We start from the raw sequence: 22,956 nt of genomic DNA, 5'->3' as shown, positions 1-22,956 counted from the left end.
TCAGGCTGTTGTTTTCCTTTGACTCCTTTTTACATTCATTTTCACCTTAATTTCTAACATTGTTTATTCCTTCTGATGTTCTCAGGGTGGGTAGGGTGGGGTAGAGCAGAGTTCAGAGCCTTAAACCTATTTTTGGGGAGGTTCTCCTTCAGCTTGAAAGAGCTGTGCAACACAGCTTGTATCAGAGCTGTGCTAGCAGTGTGTGATAAAGTAGACATAGGGCAGTCCAGTGAGGATCTGTCCATGATTTAATGGAGTACTGTTCTTTAATGGACTCCTAGGTTCAGGGTAGAGTTCAGTGGTTTTGTGGGAGGAGAAACTAATGCATTCTGAGAGTGCTAATACTTAACCTTTTTCTTTCATGAGGGCAGCTTCATATATCATAAACTTCTGAGATTCAGAGTTTCAGGAGTCCAGTGGAGAAGCTACTAAGGCTTTAATGCCAGAACTCAGTAGGTGTCAGAAAGAAAGAACAGAGGTGGAACAAATGTGCTTTGTTCAGGCTTCATTTTCAGAGTGAAATCATCAATATTCTGTATGCCAGAGGAAAGGAAAAGTAAACAACTTACCTACAGTGGTAGGGGAGGATTTGAAGGATGGTAACAAGGGGGAAAAAAAAGAGCAACATCAAGCATAGATAGAAAAGTTGTCTTTCATTTTTGTCTTGCATCAAAGTAATTTTGGCTAGGCTATTTCTAGAGAAATTCTCTTATAGATGAGGAGGACTATAAACACAAAGTGTTGCCTTTTAACAGGGGCCATGTGTGCAGCCCTTTTCTGTTTGCTGGCATTTCACTCCTCTGCTTTACTATTCCTCCTGCCTATCCTTTTATGCATGTTCCTTGCAGTGTATGCCAAACCCTATCTGTCCACATGGTAAAACCAGGCAGGTTTTACCATGTAATTAACACAGGCTTAACAGTGGCTAGCACGAAAAGAAAAAGTTATTAAATGTAAAATAGTGTGAAGTAAACATCCCTTTTAGCAGCAAGCTCTGTGTATCTCTTTAGTTATGACTGATATTTTTAAGCTATCATTATTACCATAACAACATGTGATATTTTACATTTTATTAAATTTGCTGCTGAAATAGGAAGGTAGTAAGTCTTTGCCAGTCAGAGGTGGTCCTGTCATCCTCCTATGATAGTAAAGACTGCAGCAAGTTTTACCCCTTGAATGCAAACTGCCTTTTAACTACTATCAAATCATTATCTTCCTCAGCAGCTAATTCACATATAACTGTAGTCCAACTGAATGGACATCTTGTTGGCCGTGTGGGTTTCTTTAGCCCCACCTCACTCAGGTGCCTGATTCTATGTCCATCTCCTTTACACAAACAAGCTGAGTGTTGGTTTGTTGGGGTGGAAAGGTAGCAGTCTGTGTTTCTGAAACCAGTATCTTCTTGTTTGGATTCATTGCTCCAAGTCACTTTTTTTGTTTAATACTGTCAAAAAGATGGGTAAAAAGGCAGCCACTGTTTGCTCAGCATGCTGAGATTGGTTGCATACATCAACTTTCCTGCTAGCTAAAGCTGAAATATAGTTCACACAGAATGAGAGAATATTCAGAGTTGGAAGAGATCCCCAAGGATCATCAAGTCCAACTCCTGGTCCTGCACAGGACATCCCCAAGATTCACACCATGTGCCTGAGAGCATTGCCCAAATGTTGATTTATATACTCAGGATTAGTAGTACATAAGTCACAGTAAGCATATAAACCTCTTCTGGCCAAAAAGTGAAACTGTCTATGTAAAACCCGCAACTAAAGGAGTACATTTTCCAGTCAGTAACAACCAGAAGTTTTCCTCCCATGCTGATCATGTGTCACACACCCTGTATAAATATAAAACTATTTGCTATAATAAACATGATCAAGTGACGGTTTTATGTCCTATTTTGTGCATCTTTGCAGTTTATGTTCTTCATAATCTAGAAATCACTGTGTGAGTTTTATTCCTTACTTCAAAAATGCAAATACTATGTATCCTGTACAGTTTCACTAACTGCAATTCTGGTTTTCTTAGAAGACTGAATAGTCACTTGATCTGTATGTTTTTGTCAATATCAAAGGTTTTGTCTCTGTTTGCACTTAGTCATGCTCTAAATGAAAAAGGCAGAAGACAGATTGATTTAATATTAGACATAATTGACAAAGGTAAGAGCTTGCTGGACAAACTATGGCTCTGAAAAGGAATTTGTTCTTGCTTCTAACAATATTCTATAATTATTAAAGGTCTTATGCCAGTGTTTTAATGTTTGCTGTATCTCTTGAACTAACATCTTGCTATGCAAACATCATTTTTATACTTGCAGGTCCATTGGGCCACGGCTTGTGTTGAGAATGACATTAGGAGCAGAAATCACTAGCCAGGTCAAGGCTGCTTCATACATTGCCCCAGGCCGAAACCTTTTGAGATGGGACCTGACACCAGAGGAAATCAGAACAAGGACAGATGAGCTAATCAGGAAAACAAAGCATGTATACGACAGAGTTGGGATGCTTGATACTGAAGAAGTAACCCATGAAAACACTGTGCGAGCTCTGGCAGATATAGAAGTGGAATATGCAGGTCAGTGTCTATTTTCTGTGATTTTTCTGTGGGCAATTCCATATGCACCTAAGGAAATATTGAGGAAAAATCGTTGCTTATGGTTTTGATCTTTGCTGCTCTTGTGTGCAATGTGTAGAGGTGTCTCAAGGACCTCTGGTCATAATGATCTTTCAGGACCTCCAGCAATATGTAACATGATCAAAGTTCAGCTCCTTTATTCTAGAGGCTAAAATAAGGATTAACGAAACTGTGCTGTTGGTATCTCTGATATCTTTCGTCACCTGTTTCCTTTTTTGCATGTGCAGTTCCATGCAGTTACATTTTCTTTTCCAGCTGTGTGCAGCTGCTTGGGGACAATGTGCAGCAGTGTAGGCTGCAGCACATCCCAACCTGGTCAGCACAGTGCTGTCTTCAGACACTGCAGAATCTGGGACACATGGAGCAATGGAAAAGTTGATAAATTGCTCATGGAGAAAATGTGATTGAGAATGAAGGAATTTCTAAATACATTTTTGAAACACTGCTTTACTTGCTCTCTTTATGTTATGGTCTGCAAGGCCTTGAAGAATCCAGGGATTGGTGATGCAGTCACATCTAGATTGAATTAATTATCAAGACATGCCAATATGTGGATGGATTTAGTGGTCAAACACAGGTCATTCAGTTAATTTGTTAATAATTGTCAGTCAAAGGAGACTGGAAAAATACCAACTGTGTCCTGCGTAGCTTTGTTTTGAAAAACCTGTCAGATGGTGACTGCATGACTCACAAAGTGGTCAGTGTAATAAATGCCAAGTTCTTTTAAATCCTCTTTAAAAATCTGCAGTGGCCACAGAAGTGCTGGAAACAGCCACCTTGGCTGGGAGCAGATTCTTTGACTAGCAAAAAGGAGCAGCCTGCAGCTCAAATGGGTGTATTGTAGCATTAGTCTGGCTCTCACATCACTTAGAACTGCAGTTCAGGCACATCCAGTGAATTTGCTGGGATTGATGCTGGCAGAAACACTGAGTAATCTTCATCCAAACAGCTTTCTGCCTCATTCAGTTTTAATTGCACCAATGTATTTGGTGTAACTATTGTGAGCCTTTTCACCAAGGCATGAAACTCTCTTCTTTAAACAAAATTGGAAGGAAAAATCTGTGCTTGCCTTAGAAAACAGTGGCCATCAGCTTGTCAACATAGGCACACCCCACTGTACTACTTTCACTCTGTGCTATTGCAGTAGTGGATCACATTTAAGCTTTTAATGCTAATCTTCAAAGCTCTATGTGAAATCATCATGACTTACTGTGAAACAGCCCATGGCATATCATAAGGATGTATTACCACAGCAAGACTTCCAGTAGGAACTTGGATTTTTAAGGCCTGTGGGTGCCTTTCACATGAAAGACCATCCCCAGTAAGTGGAACTTATTATCCCAGGAGACAGAGTGGACAACAGGCCTTACATTTTGCTTGAAAGCTGCCAAAACTCACTTCATCAGTTTGAAACATCTTGGCATAAGGGCAGGAGACAGAGGAGGAAGTTTACTATGGACTTCCAGAAGAACCATATGCCCATCTTTGCCTTCCAAAGGTTTCTGTAGGGCCGAGAGTGTCTCAGGGTTTGATGAAAACAGCTGCACATTACATAAAAATTACAAAGCTTTAAATCAGGCTGAAATGTTGTTACTCAAAAAAGTGGTTTTGGGGAGGTGAAGGGGTAGAGGCTTTTTAATTAAGTTAATTCATTTCTATTTTAGGCTTTCTGTTCAATGTCACTATAAGATGTAATGCTCCTTTAATAAGCAAAGATTTACTTGATCCCAAAAGTATATTCTAAAAAAGTAATATTACTCAGCTTGTGATCTCTAGAAGTTCAGAATACATAGAGAGTATCTTCTGTGTTTGCCTTGCGGTTTCTCCTTAAACACAGAAGAGAAGAGATGGGGATTTGACACTGCTCTCGTAACAGTGTAAAAATAACTTCAGGACAGATGGGCATGTTTGAAAGATTCAGAGCTTTTCACTTTAAATGCTAACATGGAAGCATCTGTGCCAGCTATGAAGCAGCGTTGGTCTTCACTTACAAATGGTTCATCTCCCTAAAGTCATGTATCATATTTATGCACATTTCAGTTGATTTTGTAGAAGATGATGAGATAATTAGGCTTGGGTAATGGCTTCTGCAAGGTGTATATTTGTTACAACAGTGTGTGGTTTTCCCCTCTCACCTATTCATTTTTCTATTATCTGTAATCACTCTGTTTGCTTCAAGCCTGATCTGAAGTGTCAGGTTGCTTTGAGTACTTGTTTCTTACATCTTCTATAAATGTCAGAAGGTGGAAAGTTCCTTATCCTTAAAGCATGTCTAACCTTCTTTGTTCACTGCCTCTTGTTTAAACAGTGGAAAGAAGCATGTTGGATTTTCCCCAGCACGTCTCACCTTACAAGGAGATACGCTTGGCAAGCACAGAAGCTGACAAAAAGCTTTCTAATTTTGATGTGGAGATGAGCATGAGAGAAGATGTGTTTCAGAAGATTGTTTATTTACAGGTAAATCACAGTGGTGTCTGCATAACTTGTGAAAATGTACCTAAAACTAGTTAGTGTACACAGCTTTTCAAGATCACTCTGTTTCCCCTGTGCCTACCAAATCATTCCAGTGGGATGCAGCTAAGCAAAAGAAAGCAGTGTACCTTGGTGCTCCCATTCTGCCTCTCATGTCTAGATCCGTGTGTCCTTCTTTCCCCGCTGCAGTAGCTTTGACTTGTGTCTAGTCTTCCAATGAGCTGCTACAAGGAGGCTGAACTAGCAGAAGGAAACCTATCAGAAAGAAAACTTTGGGTTTTTTCTGCTGGCTGAGCTCCCTGAGCTCATTCCAAGAGGAAAGGAAGAAAGAGGCAATACAGCAGTGTATTTACATTGGCTTATAGTGCTTTTGAATTTGTATCCAAAATTATGCTGTATTGAAGTAGCTGAGAATTTTAAATGTGAAGGTTGTTTCAAGTTTTGAAGGTTAATGAGAACATGTAACTGGGAGTGACCTCAAAAATTACCTCGTTTGATCTGCTAATTATAGACAGACACACTGTCTACTCCTCCTCAGCTGTTGCTTCGGCTTCAAAATAAAACTAAGTCAATAGATGCATCTACTGTTGAACTGGTTTCTGTCCCTTTTGTGTTTCTGTTTAGCTTCCCTTCTAATTGAGCACCTGCAGGTATCTTGCATTCTTCATTTGTGCTGTTTATTTTGTACCTCAAACAGGAAGAGTATTTGGTTTTGTTCAAATACGTCTAGTGAGATTTAGTAATAGTTTTCTAAACATATAATTTAAGGATAATGCAAGGAAACTATCTCATTTGAGAACTGAAATATACATTTTTTTCCATACTTTAGATGTGAATCTTTCCTTTCCACCCCACTGGTTTTTAACCTCTTTGTAACTAATGCTGATAAGATAATGGAGAATGAGGATCCTCAGACTTCCAGTTTTTTATAACACTGTCCACTAAAAGACTAAATCTGCTTGGTCTCAGTGACATCCTGGATGGTTTTGCTCCCCTTAATGGGGACTAAACTTTCCTAAGTTAACAACTGCTTCGTAGTCTTTCTAAATTATGCTTTATCTAAGAACCTACAAAAACACATTTCCCTCCATCAACAGTTTTTAAATGGAACTTGGAAGTCTGAGGATCCTCATTCTCCTCATCCGCTTTAATATGGTCCCAGAGCAGGATCATGAAAATTAGTTCTTCTAGTGAGGCCATGAAAAACCTGATTTAATCAAAATATTTTACTGCCTTATTTGAACTGATGAAATGATTTCAGTAAAATCTGAATTCTGTTTGTGGAAGTTCTTTCTTCACATGTTCCTGGAGCCTGACTTTTTAATCAGGAGTTGCTAACAGGAAAAAGCATCAGGAATTTAGTAAAAATTAACAAGAACTTTGTGATTTGGAAATAGCAAGATTGGAAAAAAACCCCCTGTTGATGGAGGAAAATGGGGGTTTTGTAGGTTTTTGTATTTAAGAAAATATTAAAATTATGTAGTCTTTCTTTTCCACACACATTAGGGGGAAAAAAATTCCTGCATAAAATCATGCTGTTGAATAGGCTCCAGATCTTATTCTTTGGAAAACTTTCATTTCGGGGTTTGAAACTTGGAATAAGGGTGAATTTGGTAGTGAATTTTATTACTCCTAACATCTGCACATGCTGGCTAGCAGAGGCATGCTGAAGAATGTTGCCTGTCTTCTCCACCCACATGCCCTGGGGAAACTCAGCCTGGTGTAAACAGCTGCTGCAGGTTTTGTTCATGGAATTCTAAGTAGGTTTTGTTTCTTGTTCTGCCCAAAGATTTCTTCATGGAATTCTGTAGAATGTTCAAAGCAAGTATGAAATGGTATATAAAATCATCAACCATGACTATTCTGAAGCTTCTGGGCAGATCCACATCTTGTGTGTGTAGTATACTCAAAATGAGTATTTCTGTTGTGAAGATTGAAACTCCAGGTGATGTAGGATGGTCAGGACTATCATAATCAGACCACAGTTCAGAGATGGCCACAGAGCTCCCTTGGCTTCTGTGCCTGTCAACGTTTATTACTTCTCCATAAAGACCTCAGATGTCTTTCTGGATGTCTTATGCTTCTTACCTTAAGCATATCTGAAATGCAGTAAACTTCATAAAAGCTAATTAATGTTAAGCCTGGTAGCTGTTTATCATTGATTTCTGTGTAAGTGTACAGAGATATATAGTCATGAAGAGAAAGATGAGGAACAGTAACTTGTTTTTTCTCCTCCTTTCGCCCCAAAGAATCTTCATCTTAGCTTTAGAAGGAGCCAGTATTCACTGGATTTAAGGGCTTAAAATTAGCACTTGTGAATTCCCTTCTTACACCTGAAATCTTTGCTGGATTTGGGCCCAGGAAATTTTCAGGAGCATGACAACTCTGTATGCCCAGTGGAAGGTCTGGGAGATCCCTCGTGGTGCCTAAATAACTCAGTAAGATGTTTAACAACTCTCTCCCCTCAACTGTTACTGTAATAAAAGCAGTGCCTTTTCACAGAGTTTGGAGTACTCCATTTTCCCCCTCACCCTGTCTATTTTTGAGCCTTGCAGCACACTTAGCCCAATATAAATGTTAATGTAGTGACAGTATCTGCATTTTTCACCTCTGTCATCCTGAAGTTGTTATTTCTATCACACTAGTCCTAGGTCTGAAAAAAGAACCCTGGAGTTGAGGCTTGTCCAGTGGAAAAACATTATGTGAAAATTCTGATTGCTGGTATTATTTTCGTACTGAGTCTTGCAGCATTGACACTCCTAGAATATAGAGCTTGGTAGCATAAAGATCTTCATGAAGCTGCAGAATTCCATGAAGTATTATTTGCCAGAAACACAGCAGGAGAGCCTGAATGTTGGAGAGAGTAGAGTAATAGCAATCTTTTTATCTCCGTGTTGGGAATTACTCTCTGTGACTTGCCTTACACATTTATTGCAAATGAAGATGGAGTGGTGAGGTTTGACTTAGGAGGGCAATGAGAGAATAATTTTCTTCAGTTAATTTCCTCCCAAAAGGAGATTCTAACCATTTGCATGGTTTTATTTAAAAACATATAAACAAAAGTGATATCTAGGTGCTTCAAAAAAAATTATACCTTTGGTGAAGTGTATTCCATGCAATCACATGGCTGAATCATCATTCTCTTTAGCTGTATGGTGTCCTGTAGTAGTTAGATCATCCCTTTGTGAGTATATAGATTCTTACAAAAATTACCTGTAAGCAGATAATATTGAAAAGAAAAAATACTCATCATTCATCACGTGGCAGTATCACTAAACTAAGTTAAATCTGCCTATTGCTTTGGAAAAGTTAGTTTATTACAAAGCGAAGTAATTGTTGTCATTTTCCTTCACCAGGCTTAAAAATTCTTGCATGTAAACCAATGGAATATCAAGAAGAGTTTTAGGGACAGTTGTACTAATGTTTAGCAATTGTCCCATGCTTATGACCCCTTGCAGAGTAAAAAAAAAGAAGCTAAACTGTTGGTTCCAGAAACCAATTCTCACTAATTTTCTAATCCTATATGCAGAGCTCTGGTGGGAGTTCTATTGTTTATGTTGTTGTGTGGATTAATTTTAAGTGGCAGTTGGGAAAACATCTGTTTCAGAGTTTTTATCCTTACTTATTTTTCCTCTTGGAATACAGCTTAGTTCCTGTGTCTCGATTTTTCTGTTTAAGGAAGAGAGGTGTTTTGTACTGACAGTTATGTGACTCTTTAATGAAATTTGCATGTTTCAACATCCTCAATTTCCAGAGGTGCCATCAGGAATTAATAGTGTGTAGGTAAGCTGATGAGAGATTGTTAAGACAAGTCACAGCTAATTCCAACATCTTCATATACGAAGGTCTGAGCCATGTTACAAACAATATCTTGTTTCTTATGCCTGGTTGATTTATGGAATGCCAATTCAAGAATCTTTGTAATAGCATAACCAGATACAGAAATACTGTTTTATTTGTTGTCACTTGTTGATTGGTTCTGAAAGAGAAGATATATATGTTCAGGCTTTATGACATCTGATAACCTTCAGTGACACATCTATTCTTTCAGGATGTTTCTTTTTAAGTCCCTCTGACTTTTAAGGTACCTTATAGCACTGATTTTCTTCAGGTATGTGCAAGAAAGCTACCTCTGCAGATAAAGCTGAAGTTCACTCTACTGCAAACTAACCTTGCCATTTTGACAGCATCTAAATGTGCTGAGATACTTGGTAAAGGAAAATTATTTTAAAACCATTCTGCATCAATGTAATAATACTGTTGTGTAAGGTAACTGTTTTTGGGAAGTCCTCCACAGTGATATTCAGGATGTTCCTTTGTTACTATGACAGCATTCTAAAGGACAGGTCTGTTCAGATCCTTCTGGTGCTTGGTATGTTTCTTACACTGTGTTACAAATTCCTTTGTTCCATACTGTTGTTTCAGCAAACCTGTGATCTTGAAAATGTCAAGCCTGAGACAAGGAGGTATCTAGAGAAATCAGTCCAAGTGGGAAAAAGAAACGGACTCCATCTTCCCAAAGAAGTGCAGAATGTAAATATGGACTATTTGTTTATAAAACATGTTGAAGGGATAAAATTAGGGTTGTTTGACTGTACTAAGCTTATATCTGGACTTCATGCTTTTGGACCTGCTGAATTACTGCTCTAATCTTAACTGTTCTTAGTTCTAGACTCATCATTTAAATGTAAATCACTTGAAGGTTTTTAAATTAATCTGTTAGCCACCTGTGGTACTCAGTGGGTAGAGGTGGTATACATTACCTCTTTGCCTCTCAGAGTAAAAGAATCCTAGCTGGAAGAGTTTTGTTATATGTTCTGATTACAGAGAGTGTCTAAATTAGATTCCAAGGGAAGAAACCCCTCAAAAAGTGTTACTAGTGAGTCCACACTTCCATTCAGAACTGTGTATTAATTGCTGCACACAGCTATTTTAATTTCAGTTATTAACCAATGTTGTAAAATAAGCCCAAGATTTTAGCCCCAAAAAAATCCAAAAAGAGAGAAAACAATCTGTGCTGACAATTTCGTGTCCATTAAGGGAGGGTTTACTCACACATATGAAAGCACTTGTCACAGACAAAAACCATGAAGTAAAATTGTCAGCATCTGAGAGGCTGTGGCATCCCACACTTAAGGGGGAAGGGAGCACCTGGCATTCATAGATGCTCAAGGTTGAAAGGAATGATAAAATCAGAGGGTCTGCAAGTGCTTACACAATTTTGTTAGTAAATTACACACTTGGTGTGGAAATTGATACATTGGTCCCTGATCTCCTAGTATGAGCACATGACAGTGGGGTTTGTGCTAAAGGCTAGAGTGAAAGGGAAAATACAGAGTTATAAGAGAAGGGGAGAGAGAGAAAAAAGGGAGAAAGAGGTCACCAGTCCTGGCTCAGCATCAGTCCAGCTGATGAGGTGTCCAGAGTCCTGGGGGTGCCCCTGGGCTTGGTGGTGGTAGCTTTACATAGATATTTTCCCTGCCCTGGAGATAAGTGTCTCTCTTTCTATGCAAATTAATTATCATGCACAGTCTGTTCTTCTAGACCTTTCTGGAAATGGGTCATAGGCTTTGGGGGTCTTGGGTAGTCTTGGTTCCCCCTACAGTCCATGCCCAGTCCTTGGCCTCATTCCTGTGCTAGTGCTGTAATGTGTTGTGCTTATCTCCAGGAGCCAAACAAGGACATTTGTCCCACAAAAGTGCTGCCCTACCTCTGCATGGTTCCTGCTCCAGCCACATCCTGTGCTGTTGGCTCCATAACTATCTCACTGTTGGTGTTTGAGGTGTATGTGTTAGCCCCTTATATTGTAGGCTGCTGCAGATGCTAACATAATTCTCTTTAAAGTCTGAGTGATATGGTATAACAGCTTCTGTTTCTGACTCTTGAGTAGACCTGAGCCTTTGTAGAAAATAAGCATTCTTCATCCTTCAGCTAGTGAGAACAGTTTTCATGTGTATTTTCATAGCCTAAGGGTAGCTGATGCCTCTAAAGGTATTTGGAAATTCTTTAGTAGACAGCAGCTGAATTATACTGAAGTAAAAACTTGGCTAATGGTAGTCTTTTTTTACAAGTATTTTTATTTGTTGTGCATGCTCCTATTGGTAACTACTGTGCTTATTTGAACTTGACAGTAGAGACTTGCTACGGGATGTATCAAAAAATGTTTCAGCTGGGTGAATATAAGTATGTTAAAAAAGGCTTTGGAATGGTCTTGTCTTGTGGGGTATTCTCTTCTTTTTGTCATATCACACCTGTACAATTCCAAAGCAGTGTCAGAGGGATACCCCTGACCCATGTTTCCTTGGGAACACTATTGTTCATGACCAAAAGAAACACAAAAGGGAGAGTGAAGTATGAGACTACTTGCAGCATGTTATTTGCTCAGTGCTGGTATTTACTGTTAGCAAGTAGAGAGCCTAGCTGGAAAAATTGAAGTACTATTCATGGTGAGGATAGAAATTGCCAACTTTGGTTTTTGTTTTTCCACTAAGTTCAGTTTATACCCAATACAGGAAATAAAGACAATGAAGAAAAAATTGAATGAGCTGTGTATAGACTTTAACAAAAACCTGAATGAGGAAAACACATTTCTTGTATTTTCTAAGGAAGAACTTGGTGAGTGGTGTGCTTGCTGTTTCCATTTCTTCAGCCTTCCAGTTTTACTGGAGTAACTGGTTTTGGCCCCATGAATGATCTAGTGAAATTCTGACTGTTTTCCAAACTTCTCTGTTTCCTTTCTAATCCTTCCCCAGAGCCAGTTGAGAGTTATCATTTGCAGGTGTTCATGATCTCTTCATAGTGTTGTGCTTCCTGAAGTGCTTGCCTTGCTTCAAGTTAGCATATTGGTCCTACTTTTTTTAGCATGACTTTACTCTGCTCCTTTTCTCAGTTCTCTACCACCAAGTAATCTCCTGTGTATTATATTAATTGTAGTTATTGGAAAAACTTTTTTTTTTGTCCTGCAATATAGTGTGACAGAGGATTTGGGGATTCATTACCTGAAGGGCACGGCATAAAACATGCTCTAATAATATTAGAGATAGTGAATGTCATTTAGCTTTTATCTGGTAGCCTCACATGTATTTCTCTTTTGCCCACAAGTCTTTCCAAATTACATTTTGCTTGGTGGAATTCGAAAAAGTTGTAAAAAGGTTATATTTCTGTGGAGACTTCTGATGTAAAAGTAGATTGCAGCAAAACAAATGCAACAGTCTCACAAAAAACCCAAGGGAAGTAGGTAATTCTGGTAAACATTGTTTGTTAAATTGTGTTCTGTAGATGGCCTTTCTGATGACTTTATTAACAGTTTGGAGAAGACTGAGGAAGACAAATATAAAGTCACCTTAAAGTATCCCCACTATTTCCCTGTTATGAAGAAGTGTTGCATTTCAGAAACCAGGAGAAAGATGGAATCTGCCTTTAACTCGAGGTGCAAAGAGGTATGTTGACTGTTCTGTAGTGCAATTGCAGAGTTGAAAATGGAGCTAAGCATTCAAACATTGTAGTATTATGATCAGTGGCACAGGCTCTAGCTGGAGGCTGCCACCAGTGGTGTCCTCCAGGGCTCAGTTTTGTTCAATTTATTCATCCATGACTTGGATGAGGGGACAGAGTTGCCTTCTCAGCAAGTTCTCTGACAACACAAAGCTGGGAGGAGTGGCCTCTACCTGAGTTCCGTGCAGCCCCTCAGAGGGACCTTGAAATGTTGGAGTGATGGGCAGAAAAGAACTGTCTGCAATTAAACAAGGACAAGTGCAGGTCCTGCACCTGGGGAGGAATAACCCTGAGCATCAGTACAGGCTGGGGCTTACCTGCTGGAGAGCAGCTCTGTGGAGATCCCTGGGGGCTCTGATGGACAACAAGCTGTCCATGAGCCAGCAGTGTGTCCTTGAGGCCAAGAATGTCAATGGAATCCTGGAGTGCATTAGGAAGAGCATTGCCAGCAGGACAGGGAAGGTGATCTTGCTCCTGTATTCATCCCTGGTGGGGTACATCTGGAGTATTATGTCCAGTTCAGGACTTCTCAGTACAAGAGGGACATGAAGCTCCTGGAGCAGGTCCAGGGGAGAACAAGAAAGGTGATTAGGGGGCTGGAGCATTTCTCTCATGGGGAAAGGCTGAGGGAGCTGTGCCTGTTCATCCTGAAGGAGATGACTCAGAGGGACCTCATAAATGTCTATCAGTTTCTGAAGGAAGGTGTCAGAGTATGGATCAGGCTCTTCTCAGTGCTGCTGAGCAATAGGACAAGGCAACAGGCAGAAACTGGTGCAAAGGAAGTTCCATCTGAATATGAGAAATTCTTTACTGTGCAGTCACTGAGCCCTGGAACAGATTGCCCAGAGAGGTCATGGATTCTCCCTCACTGGAGATATTCCAGAACCATCTGGACACGATCCTGTGCAAAGTGCTCTAGGGTTTGTCCCTTCCAACCTGACCCATTCTGTGAGTGAGTGATTATGAAATCAAAACTTACCAGTGTGGTCTTTAGCAGTTCCTTGCTCTCATTTATTCTGATGTTCAAAGACTTCTAGAGGTCTTTTCCAACCTGGTTGATTCTGTGATTCTATTTTAATGATGAAGTACAGTTGATTAAATGTGAAATCAACACCTTGCATATTGGTGAGATTTTAATTAGACGTGCAAAAAGCCCTGATTTTTATAAAAGATGTATTTAATTATCTGAAAAAATAGCTGGAAATGTGCCTTATAAAAGGAAGAAATAATTTCACAATGAATTTGTTTGATATTGATGAGACCATGCAACTTTGCAGGTACAAAAATGTAAAAGGGATGGAAAGGATAGAGGATGTGTCATTCAGACAGTGGAACCAACTATTCATTAGAGAACAATGGCAAAGTTGAGCTTTTGTGCTTGAAGCGATGGAAATGAGTACAAAAGATAAAATGGCACCAAAACCTAAACACTTTACAAGTCAACACACTTCAAGATGTGAAAACTGTGGCACAATCTTCAAATCTATTGCTTGAAATCTTATTTTTTCCCCCTGAGAAATCTCACTTTTCCAGGACTAGAGGTTTACAGAGTTACACTTTTCAGCTTCTCAAGGATCCTCCAACACATTTAGGTCAAGGCCTTTGGTTTTGTATTTCAGGTCTCTTCTCTGACTGTTATTGTCACAGTGGCAAAAGAGCAAAATTTGCAGACAAGCTTTGACTGTTGGCACAATAGATTTGCAATCTGTCTCCGTCACTAACAAGCAATTAAGCCTGCTGTCAGCAATTTCCCTGTTATCTTTCACATTTGAATGACTGATAAAGGAAATAAACTCGTCACAACAGTCAAAGACTTGTTATTATCCTAAAAGGAATTGGAATATATTTTGATTAATTAAAACAGATAAATTATAATAGGGAGTGCAGTGACTGAGATCGAGAAGAAAACTAGCTGCTTGCAATCAAATGCTATGAAAAGAAATTGCAAGAATCTAGCTAAACTTGGGTTGTTTTATATTTATGTCTTAGTGTTACATTTAAAATGTTATATTTGTATCTTAGGTTATTTTATATTTATTAGTGTTTCATTTAACATATTTGCTGTTTCACAGGATTACAGATATCATTCAGCTAACTGTTTCTGCAGCAAGTGTTTTCTGGTTGCACTTTACAAATTTTATCTACTTTCTATTTTCTAGGACAACACAAAAATTCTTCAGCAATTGCTCCCATTAAGGGCAAAGGTAGCAGAGCTTCTGGGTTACAACACACATGCCAATTTTGTCCTGGAGGTAAACACTGCAAAGAGCACAGATAACGTGTCAACCTTCCTAGGTTTGTTCTTATCTATATACAATACTTCTATGTTTGATGTAGCAGCATGACTCCTCAGCCAAGACGAATTTAAACACATAACTGGGTCACAGTGTCCATCATGTTCAGCTAGGAAAGGAGCTCTCTGCTGCCTCTGCCCATATATATATATTTTAGAACAAAGCTGTACAAATGCAGTTGCTCCAAATCAGGGAAGCACAGGACAAAAATATGGAAATAACACTTCTGTGACAGCCAACATAAGCAAGGGGTTATATCTTTCTCTGCCCCGAAATGCAGTTATCCTAATTTAGAACCAGGGGAACATGTGCAGCCTAAGCAATTTCATCAGTTCAAGAAGCTGCATCAGAGTTGCAGCTTTTCATTCCTGTAGCTTAGCTGCAGTATGTTATGCGTCTGTAGCCGATACAACTGCCTGAAGTATAAAGATCACAGCATGTGAAGATGCAGCTTCTATGAGCTGAGTTAAAAAATTAAATCTGGCGTGCTGGATTAAATGTGGAATTCAAAAGAGCTCTGTAATGGAATTTGATCTATAAACAGAGGTATCTTGAACACTTTACACTTGGAGTTTGTAGTCATCCTGTTGATGTCAGTGGTCACACTCTTGTCCATAGAGCTAACCTCAACCTTCTTCAATGATGTAGTTCCACAGAATAGTATGTGCTCCTTTATTCATGTATCCTAACAGCACTTAGAAATGTACATTGATGTATCATACAAGTGACTCCCCCAATAATTTAGTATTAAAATAAGGCATGTTTGGTGGTAGTGGGGGGTTTTGTGTTTATGCATCAGTAAACAGGTTCAAATGCTCCTCTTCCTTCACCTGTAATTCTGTCACATTTCTCCTGAAAGGCTCCTTCATGAGATCAGATCCATATTTGGCAAGACCTGTATATTTCACAATGAACTCACACTTAGTTTTGATTTATAACTGAATGTTGGAATCACCTGATGTTTTTTAAGTGTACTTAAAGTATTTCAGACTCTTATTTATCCATTGTATGATTTGTAGTACTGTGCTTTTTCATTTGTTTTGAGGCTGACACACACAATTTAGCAGCTGCTTTTTACAGTGTGAGTTCATCAACTTTTCTGTTCATAAATATCATGTTTCATGGTAACTCTCACAATGGGAGATTGTTCATCAAATTAATTGTCACCTTTAATTTAGTTCTTTTGATATATGCTCAGCTACAGGCATGACAGTGTGTTCTGCTGTGCTTTGTTCCTATCTATTCATGTTTTAAATCAATGTTCATAAGCTGATCTTATGGCTAGGCAGAAAACTTTCTGTCCTGTGACATACTCTGAATTTAGCACAATACAAGCTGCAAAAGTGTTGGTATTTCAGTATTTGATATGAGTATATGGCATTTCAGTCATGTAAATGCACACAGTGCCTTACAGCATACCTAGAAACAGGAGTGGCAGTGCCTAAATTTTGCACTCTAGATATCAACAATGAATTCTTAAGGAAGAAAAAAGTGTCTGATAGTCCAGAAATACTTACAAGAGAGTAAGTACAGTATGTACTTTATGGAAGGCTCCTGTAAGCTTTTATATTTCATATTCAGTATCTCTGCTTCATAGTGCAATGAAGCTGTAAGAAAAGCTGTATAGGAAAAAAATTGTACCATAGGGATTAATATCCAGTGGCTTTGGTAGTCTAGAAGCTAAGCATCTTATAGACAAGAACACTGGAGTCTCTTGTTCTTTTATAGGACTTTGGGTAGAAGGAGATCATAACCTGATTTTAAAAGTCTTCAAAGAAAAAGGGGAGGGGAAAGAGAGGGAAAAAGAGAAGAAATTTAAATTAGATATTTGGAAGATGTATTTCCTGTGAGGGTGGTGAGACACTGGCACAGGGTGCCCAGGGAGGCTGTGGCTGTCCCAATCCTGGCAGTGTTCAAAGCCAGGATGGATAAAGCCTTGAGCAACCTGATCTGGTGGGAGGTGTCCTTGCCCAGGGCAGGGCATTGGGACTAGATGATCTTTAATGTCCATTTCAACCCCTTAATGTACTCTATGAAACTATGAAAAAGTAGAACTTGAATTTCATGTTGCATTTCCAGTAACTAATAGCAGTTGTAGCCTTTGGCTGTTGCTGCAGAAACATATCAAGAGGACAGAGAATACACGAGGTAAAATCAAAGCAAAAATGTTTAGTGTTACTTTCCATTTCTGATGCCTTTGAAAAGGTCTAAATTTACCAAAACCCTGTGCAGCACTTGTAGGCCTACATGGACTCCTGTGTCATTTATATCATGCCTGCAGTTAAGACTCACTAGGAGAAGAAGAAACACATTGCTTGCTGTGAGTCAATTAATGGAAAACTCTAGCACCCACTTACGGGCCACGTGCTTAAAGTTAAGAGTGCATTTTGTAGGAATATGCTTTACAGTAAGGAACATAGATGTTTACTCCAAGGTAATCTTTGTTTCAGATGATTTGAGCAAGAAGCTAAAGCCATTGCTTGAGGAAGAAAGAGAATTCATTCTAGATTTGAAGAAAAAGGAGTGTACAGAAAGAAACATTGATTATGATGGAAGAATCAATGCATGGGATCTTCATTATTACATGAACAAAACTGAAGAGCTGAAGTACTCCATAGATCAAGAAAAACTGAAGGAATACTTCCCAATTGAGGCTGTCACAGAAGGTTTACTGAATATTTACCAGAAGCTGCTGGGACTTGTGTTTGAGCAAGTAGAAGGTGCTCATGTTTGGCATGACAGTGTTACTCTTTATGCGGTAAAGGATAGTTCAACAGGAGAAATGTTAGGGCAGTTCTACTTGGACCTTTACCCCAGGTAATTATGGCTTTTTAACTTGTGTATTTAAAATGGAATTTATGGGTTGGTGCTGTGGTTAAAAGTAAATGCATTTGGAAGTAAATATTTGTCCCTCTTACAGGACTATTACTGTGTTCATTAAGTTGCCCTCTGGACTGTGTCCACGTTGCTCACACATTTTTGGTGGCTATTTTTTTCAGTCCTACCATATTTCTTGATTATATTCAGTTCATGATGCATTGTTACTGTGTTCATTCTTGTTTGTAGTATTGCTGTCTAGCCAGTTGTCCATAATTTTTTGCCTCTTATCAACTTTTTTTCATTCCTGTGTTTTGATTTTCATTTATGTTGAAGCACTACTCCAGTCTGTTCAGATCAGCTATATTTCTGCCTGCCAAGTATATCCCAGTTCCTCTTTACATGTTGTATGTGTATTTTGTACCCTGTTAGACTGCTAAAGAAAATATCAAATAGGTCAGTACCAATGTTAGATTCCTGTTGAGCATACATTGAACTTTACTTCCATGTTGATCTGTGTACTTCTCCTTTTGTAGCTATTTACAGCATCATTTGTGTTTTGTCAGAGGTTAGGAGACTGGACTAATTTGACATGATTTATTCTTGTCCTTTTTGACTGTTTGGCTTTTTGTTTGTTTTGGTGTGAGTTTTCTAAAATTAGTATTTAGCAGTTTATAAATTGGTTGATATTTCTTTTCACTATAAGTTGATTTAAGGCTTTTCTGGGCTAAGAAGATTGTGTTAGTCCATACAGTAGTACATATATTGTTCTTTTCATGATAATGTACCTATCTCATTCACCTGTTTGCCTGCTTCACCCTTTATGTGTATCATGTGAGTTGCTGATGCTATATGTTAGTAAGACTCCCCTGACTTAACCTGACTAGTTAACTGGCTAGTTTAGGGGGGAAAAAATAAAAATTCTTTTTCTGTAATTTTTTTGGATCACAGTGAAAATGCAGTGTACTGTGTTCTTTGTCTCCTGTAATGAAAGAAAAAATACTGCTTGAGAGAACAGAACCTAGCAATTCCTGTTACAGCAGCAGTTTAAAACAGATTGACATCTAAAATATATATATTTTTTCAGTATTTCAGCAAAAATCAGATTTTTGTAAATGCTGCTGGCAATTTTAAACTTACGTGTTTTAAGTACAAGGGTACAAGGAGCTTTTTTTCCCCTCATGCTCTTAAACTTACTGAGTCTTAGAAGCTATGAGAAAATGTAATTTCTTTGTGTAAGGACACTGACTGCTTGTCCCTGTTCTGGAATAGGCTTTGCCATTCTGGTGAGCAGGCCTGTGGTTTGAAGGTAGTGTCTGATGTATTTTCTTACGCAGAGAGGGAAAGTACGGGCATGCAGCATGCTTTGGTCTCCAACCCGGCTGTCTTCTCTCAGATGGCAGCAGATTGATGTCTGTGGCTGCTCTGGTAACCAACTTCACCAAACCGGCGTCAGGTTGTCCATCGCTGCTGCGGCACGATGAAGTAAAGACTTACTTCCATGAGTTTGGTCATGTAATGCATCAGATCTGTGCACAGGTTAGTGATGTTTCAGTTCTAACCCTAACCCTAACCCTAACCCTAACCCTAACCCCAACCCTAACAAACCCTGCAAAGTATAAGTCTATTTTGGTGGTTTCTAATGTTAGCAAAGTACACATGCAGGTTTTTAGTTATTTTTTTAAAGTTTCAGGGTCGTTTTTTTAAAAATTTTTATTTAAAACTGAAGCAATAAATACATACAGAATCACACAATCATTAAGGTTGGAAAAGACATCTGAGGTCATCAAGTCCAACCTATAACCTCACACATCAACTAGACCTCGGCACTAAGTGCCATGTCCAGTCTCTCCTTAAAGACCTCCAGGGATGGTGACTCCACCACCTCCTTGGGAAGCACATTCCAGTGTCTGAGATGTCTACACCTTATGAAAAACATTTTCATAGGAACATAAGCTTTTGCATTTGCATCATGCAGGGATCTAGTCACTTATCACTGGTACATGTGTAAGATGAAGAAGGTGCTCAGTCATGGCTTCTTTCAAGGCTTTTGATTCTAGTTGCAAACTAGACAATAGAAGCAAAAACGTTGCTGTACCTAGGAATGAAAATAATTTCAGACTCCAGATCACCTCCAGCAGTTTGGCATTTAGTATTGTTGAGAGTTGTCACTGTTGACAACAAAAGCATAAAGCAATGCCTGAGCTATTGTATTTTCTGTTCTCCTATCTGACAGGTTAATATTCTCACAGTGACCAGAAAGAACTGAAGGTAGTTTCAGATTCTGCATCAAGATACCAATAAAGTTGTAAAATTGGTGGTTTCATTTTTACTTACATGTAAAATTGATTCTGCCAGATCATAAATTTGTTATTGGCCTAATGAAAATTTTATGTTTCAGAGAGAGATGAATGTCAGTATCCACTCACCAAAAAAAATCACTTATCTACAAATCCAGACTTTGTGTAGCACTGCTTTCATCTTTCTGTGGAAACAGTACCAAGTAATGAAATCCAAGAAATATGACCCACACTAGATTTTAATTTTTGACCATGATCCTAGCAGAATAAAGAAACAAAAAGTCATAGAAATCCTTGCATTAATTCCAGAGTTAGTAAGTAGCTAGACTGGCTTGGATATTTTTGCATCATATTAAAAGTAAAACCATAATGATTATTTCATCATCCTCACCCTAAGGTAGGTGTTCCTGATATAAAACCTAGACTACACAGAAGGTGTTCAGAAATGAAACACATGCAGCATTGCTATAAATCTGTACAAAACTGACCTCAGCATTTTGATAACCAGTGAGGATGTGCCTGAGTGTTGCAGAGTCCCTTCAGGGCAGCCCAAGCCAACAATTCCAGTGAATATATGTACTTCATTTTCTATGGAATTCCACTCAGGTCAGGGAGATCTGCTTCCCAGCTGTCTCTCCCACTGCTGTGGTGGTGTCTGTGTGCATATCTACCATGCTTACTGCTGCTGTATTGTATGTAAATTATTATTTGCATGTGTGCAAACTTGCTGGTCCCACATTAGAACATCCTGTCCTCTGGGATTTGTGTGCATAAAGCACTGTCTTGTTTCATATGGTGAATTGTTTAAGCGTGTTAAGACTTGACATTTAAATGGTATGTAAGGATCAGACTGGGAGAAAATCTGTGAGCTGCCAGCAAAGTCTGATACTCCATGTAATATGCTGGAAAAGAGAGATATACTCCTGGAAAGTTAGATATCAGTGCAGGAGGGGATTTTTATGCTGATAGGGAAGGAGAGCTCTTGAAGTAACTTGAAGATTGGGCTGGCAAGAGGAGGAAGACTTATTACAAGACAAGGGTAGAGTGATCTGGACATGCTGGCTTGATGGGTCAAGACTAATGAGTCAACAAGGCCAAGTGTCATGTCCTGCACTCGGGTCACAACAACCCCAGGCAGTGCTACAGGCTTGGGGCAGAGTGGCTGGAAAGCTGCCTGCAGGAAAGGAGCTGGGGGTGCTTGTTGATGGCATCCTGGCTTGTATGAGAAATAGTGTGGTAGCAGGTATAGGGCAGGGATTGTGCCTCTGTACTTGGCACTGGTGAGGTCACACCTCGAGTACTGTGTTCAGTTTGGGACCTCTCATGACAAGAAGAACATTTTGGTGCTGTAGTGTGTCCAGAGAAGGGCAATTGGAGCTGGTGTAGGGTCTGAAGCACAAGTGCCATGAGGAGAGGCTGAGGGAGCTGGGGTTGTTTAGCCTGGAGCAGAGGAGGCTCAGGGGAGACCTTCTCACCCTCTACAACTCCCTGTGAGGAGGTTGTAGTCAGGTGGGATCAATCTCTTCCCCCAAGCAGCTAGTGACAGGATGAGAGGAAATGGACTGAAGTTGCCACAGGGGAGGCTTAGGCTGGATACTAGGAAAAAATTTTCACTGAAGGAGTTGTAAGCATTGGAATAGACTTCCCAGGGAAGTGGTGGAGTCACCATCCCTGGAAGTGTTCAAATATGTGTGGATATGGCACTTGAGGATGTGGGTTAAAGGTTTAATGATGAACGTGGTGGTGCTGCTGGGTTGAGTTGGACTTGATGATCTTAAAAGTGTTTTCCAACCTTAGTGATTCTATGAGACCAAATAATTTCTGTGCATTTGAACAACTGTCTTTCAGAAGTGACTTCTTGGAAATATTTTGGGTTGGACTATATTTCAATGGAGATTTTTAACTTTTCTTCAAAATGAGTATTGGGGGAACTTCTTAAACATTAAGTTATGGACAATACTAAAGTTAAAAGCTCTTCTATCAGCAATAAAGTGTCATATTTGGAAACCTTTCATGGATAATGTTGCTGGGATTTTTGTATTTCAGTCCATGTATTACTGGCTGAAAAAATTGTGCTATATGTTTACCATATGCCTTATGAATTAAGACCATTAGGACAAAGCCTAATACAATAAGTTGGTCAAGTAAGGTCTGTGAATCAGTGTGGTAGACTGTAATACAATAATCTGATTTTTAAGTGTATAGTTGGAGTTTACTATTTTACTTTTAGGGTAATAGAACAAAATTTTGTAATAATTTACAAATCGTATTACCTAAAAGGTGAAAATCAGTAATATTAAGAAAATTGAAGTACTGTTTCACACAGGCAGAGAATGCACCAAATAACTACTGAGTATCTACTTTGTTTCTTGGTCTTATGTCTGGTATTTTTCCCCCCTTTTTTAAATTTAATTTTTATTATTCTTGGTCTGTTCAAATTATTCCTTTTTGCTGTGATTAAAACTGAAATTTTGGCACCTGAAAGTCTATATTCTGTAGAAATTGTGGCTTCTGTTTTAACTTAATACAATGGCTCTTTTACTTTCAGACCGATTTTGCAAGGTTTAGTGGAACTAATGTGGAAACAGACTTTGTGGAGGTCCCTTCAGAAATGTTTGAGAACTGGGTGTGGGAAAAAGAGCCACTGCAGCAAATGTCAAGGCATTATAAAGATGAGACCCACGTTGGGGACACACTCCTTGAGAAACTTGCTGCCTCTAGACTGGCTAATACAGGTATCTCTCTGCCTTTTCTCCCCACTTAAATATATAATTAAAATATATAATTTAAGGAGCTGACAAACATAACAAGCCCATTAAATTTCCTCTGCATGTGCACTTACCACAGTCTTTCTGTGTTTATTTGCATGGGTACTCCCATTAGTACAGGCTGTTATGACACTGCAGGAACAGTAGCAACTCTGATTTTCCCGGCTGCCCACAGTGCTA

At 39.0% G+C, this 22,956-nt stretch overlaps 1 protein-coding gene across 1 annotated transcript in view; it reads left to right on the top strand.

The window, feature by feature from the left end:
- The first annotated feature begins 2,333 nt into the window (after nucleotides 1–2,333).
- Nucleotides 2,334–22,956, top strand: part of NLN (neurolysin (metallopeptidase M3 family)) — a 26,506-nt gene continuing 5,883 nt past the window's right edge. Inside the window, exons 1-9 of the mRNA XM_009083018.1 lie at nucleotides 2,334–2,571; nucleotides 4,940–5,088; nucleotides 9,529–9,636; nucleotides 11,616–11,718; nucleotides 12,382–12,542; nucleotides 14,757–14,892; nucleotides 17,342–17,708; nucleotides 19,046–19,247; nucleotides 22,557–22,743. Of these exons, the coding sequence (XP_009081266.1) occupies nucleotides 2,343–2,571; nucleotides 4,940–5,088; nucleotides 9,529–9,636; nucleotides 11,616–11,718; nucleotides 12,382–12,542; nucleotides 14,757–14,892; nucleotides 17,342–17,708; nucleotides 19,046–19,247; nucleotides 22,557–22,743 (1,642 nt within the window). The 5' untranslated portion in view covers nucleotides 2,334–2,342. The remainder of the gene's footprint in view (nucleotides 2,572–4,939; nucleotides 5,089–9,528; nucleotides 9,637–11,615; nucleotides 11,719–12,381; nucleotides 12,543–14,756; nucleotides 14,893–17,341; nucleotides 17,709–19,045; nucleotides 19,248–22,556; nucleotides 22,744–22,956) is intronic.

This window comes from Acanthisitta chloris, unplaced genomic scaffold, assembly GCF_000695815.1.
Source record: "Acanthisitta chloris isolate BGI_N310 unplaced genomic scaffold, ASM69581v1 scaffold14509, whole genome shotgun sequence".
In the NCBI taxonomy this organism is placed as follows: domain Eukaryota; kingdom Metazoa; phylum Chordata; class Aves; order Passeriformes; family Acanthisittidae; genus Acanthisitta; species Acanthisitta chloris.
This window is presented reverse-complemented; position numbering and strand designations above follow the sequence as displayed.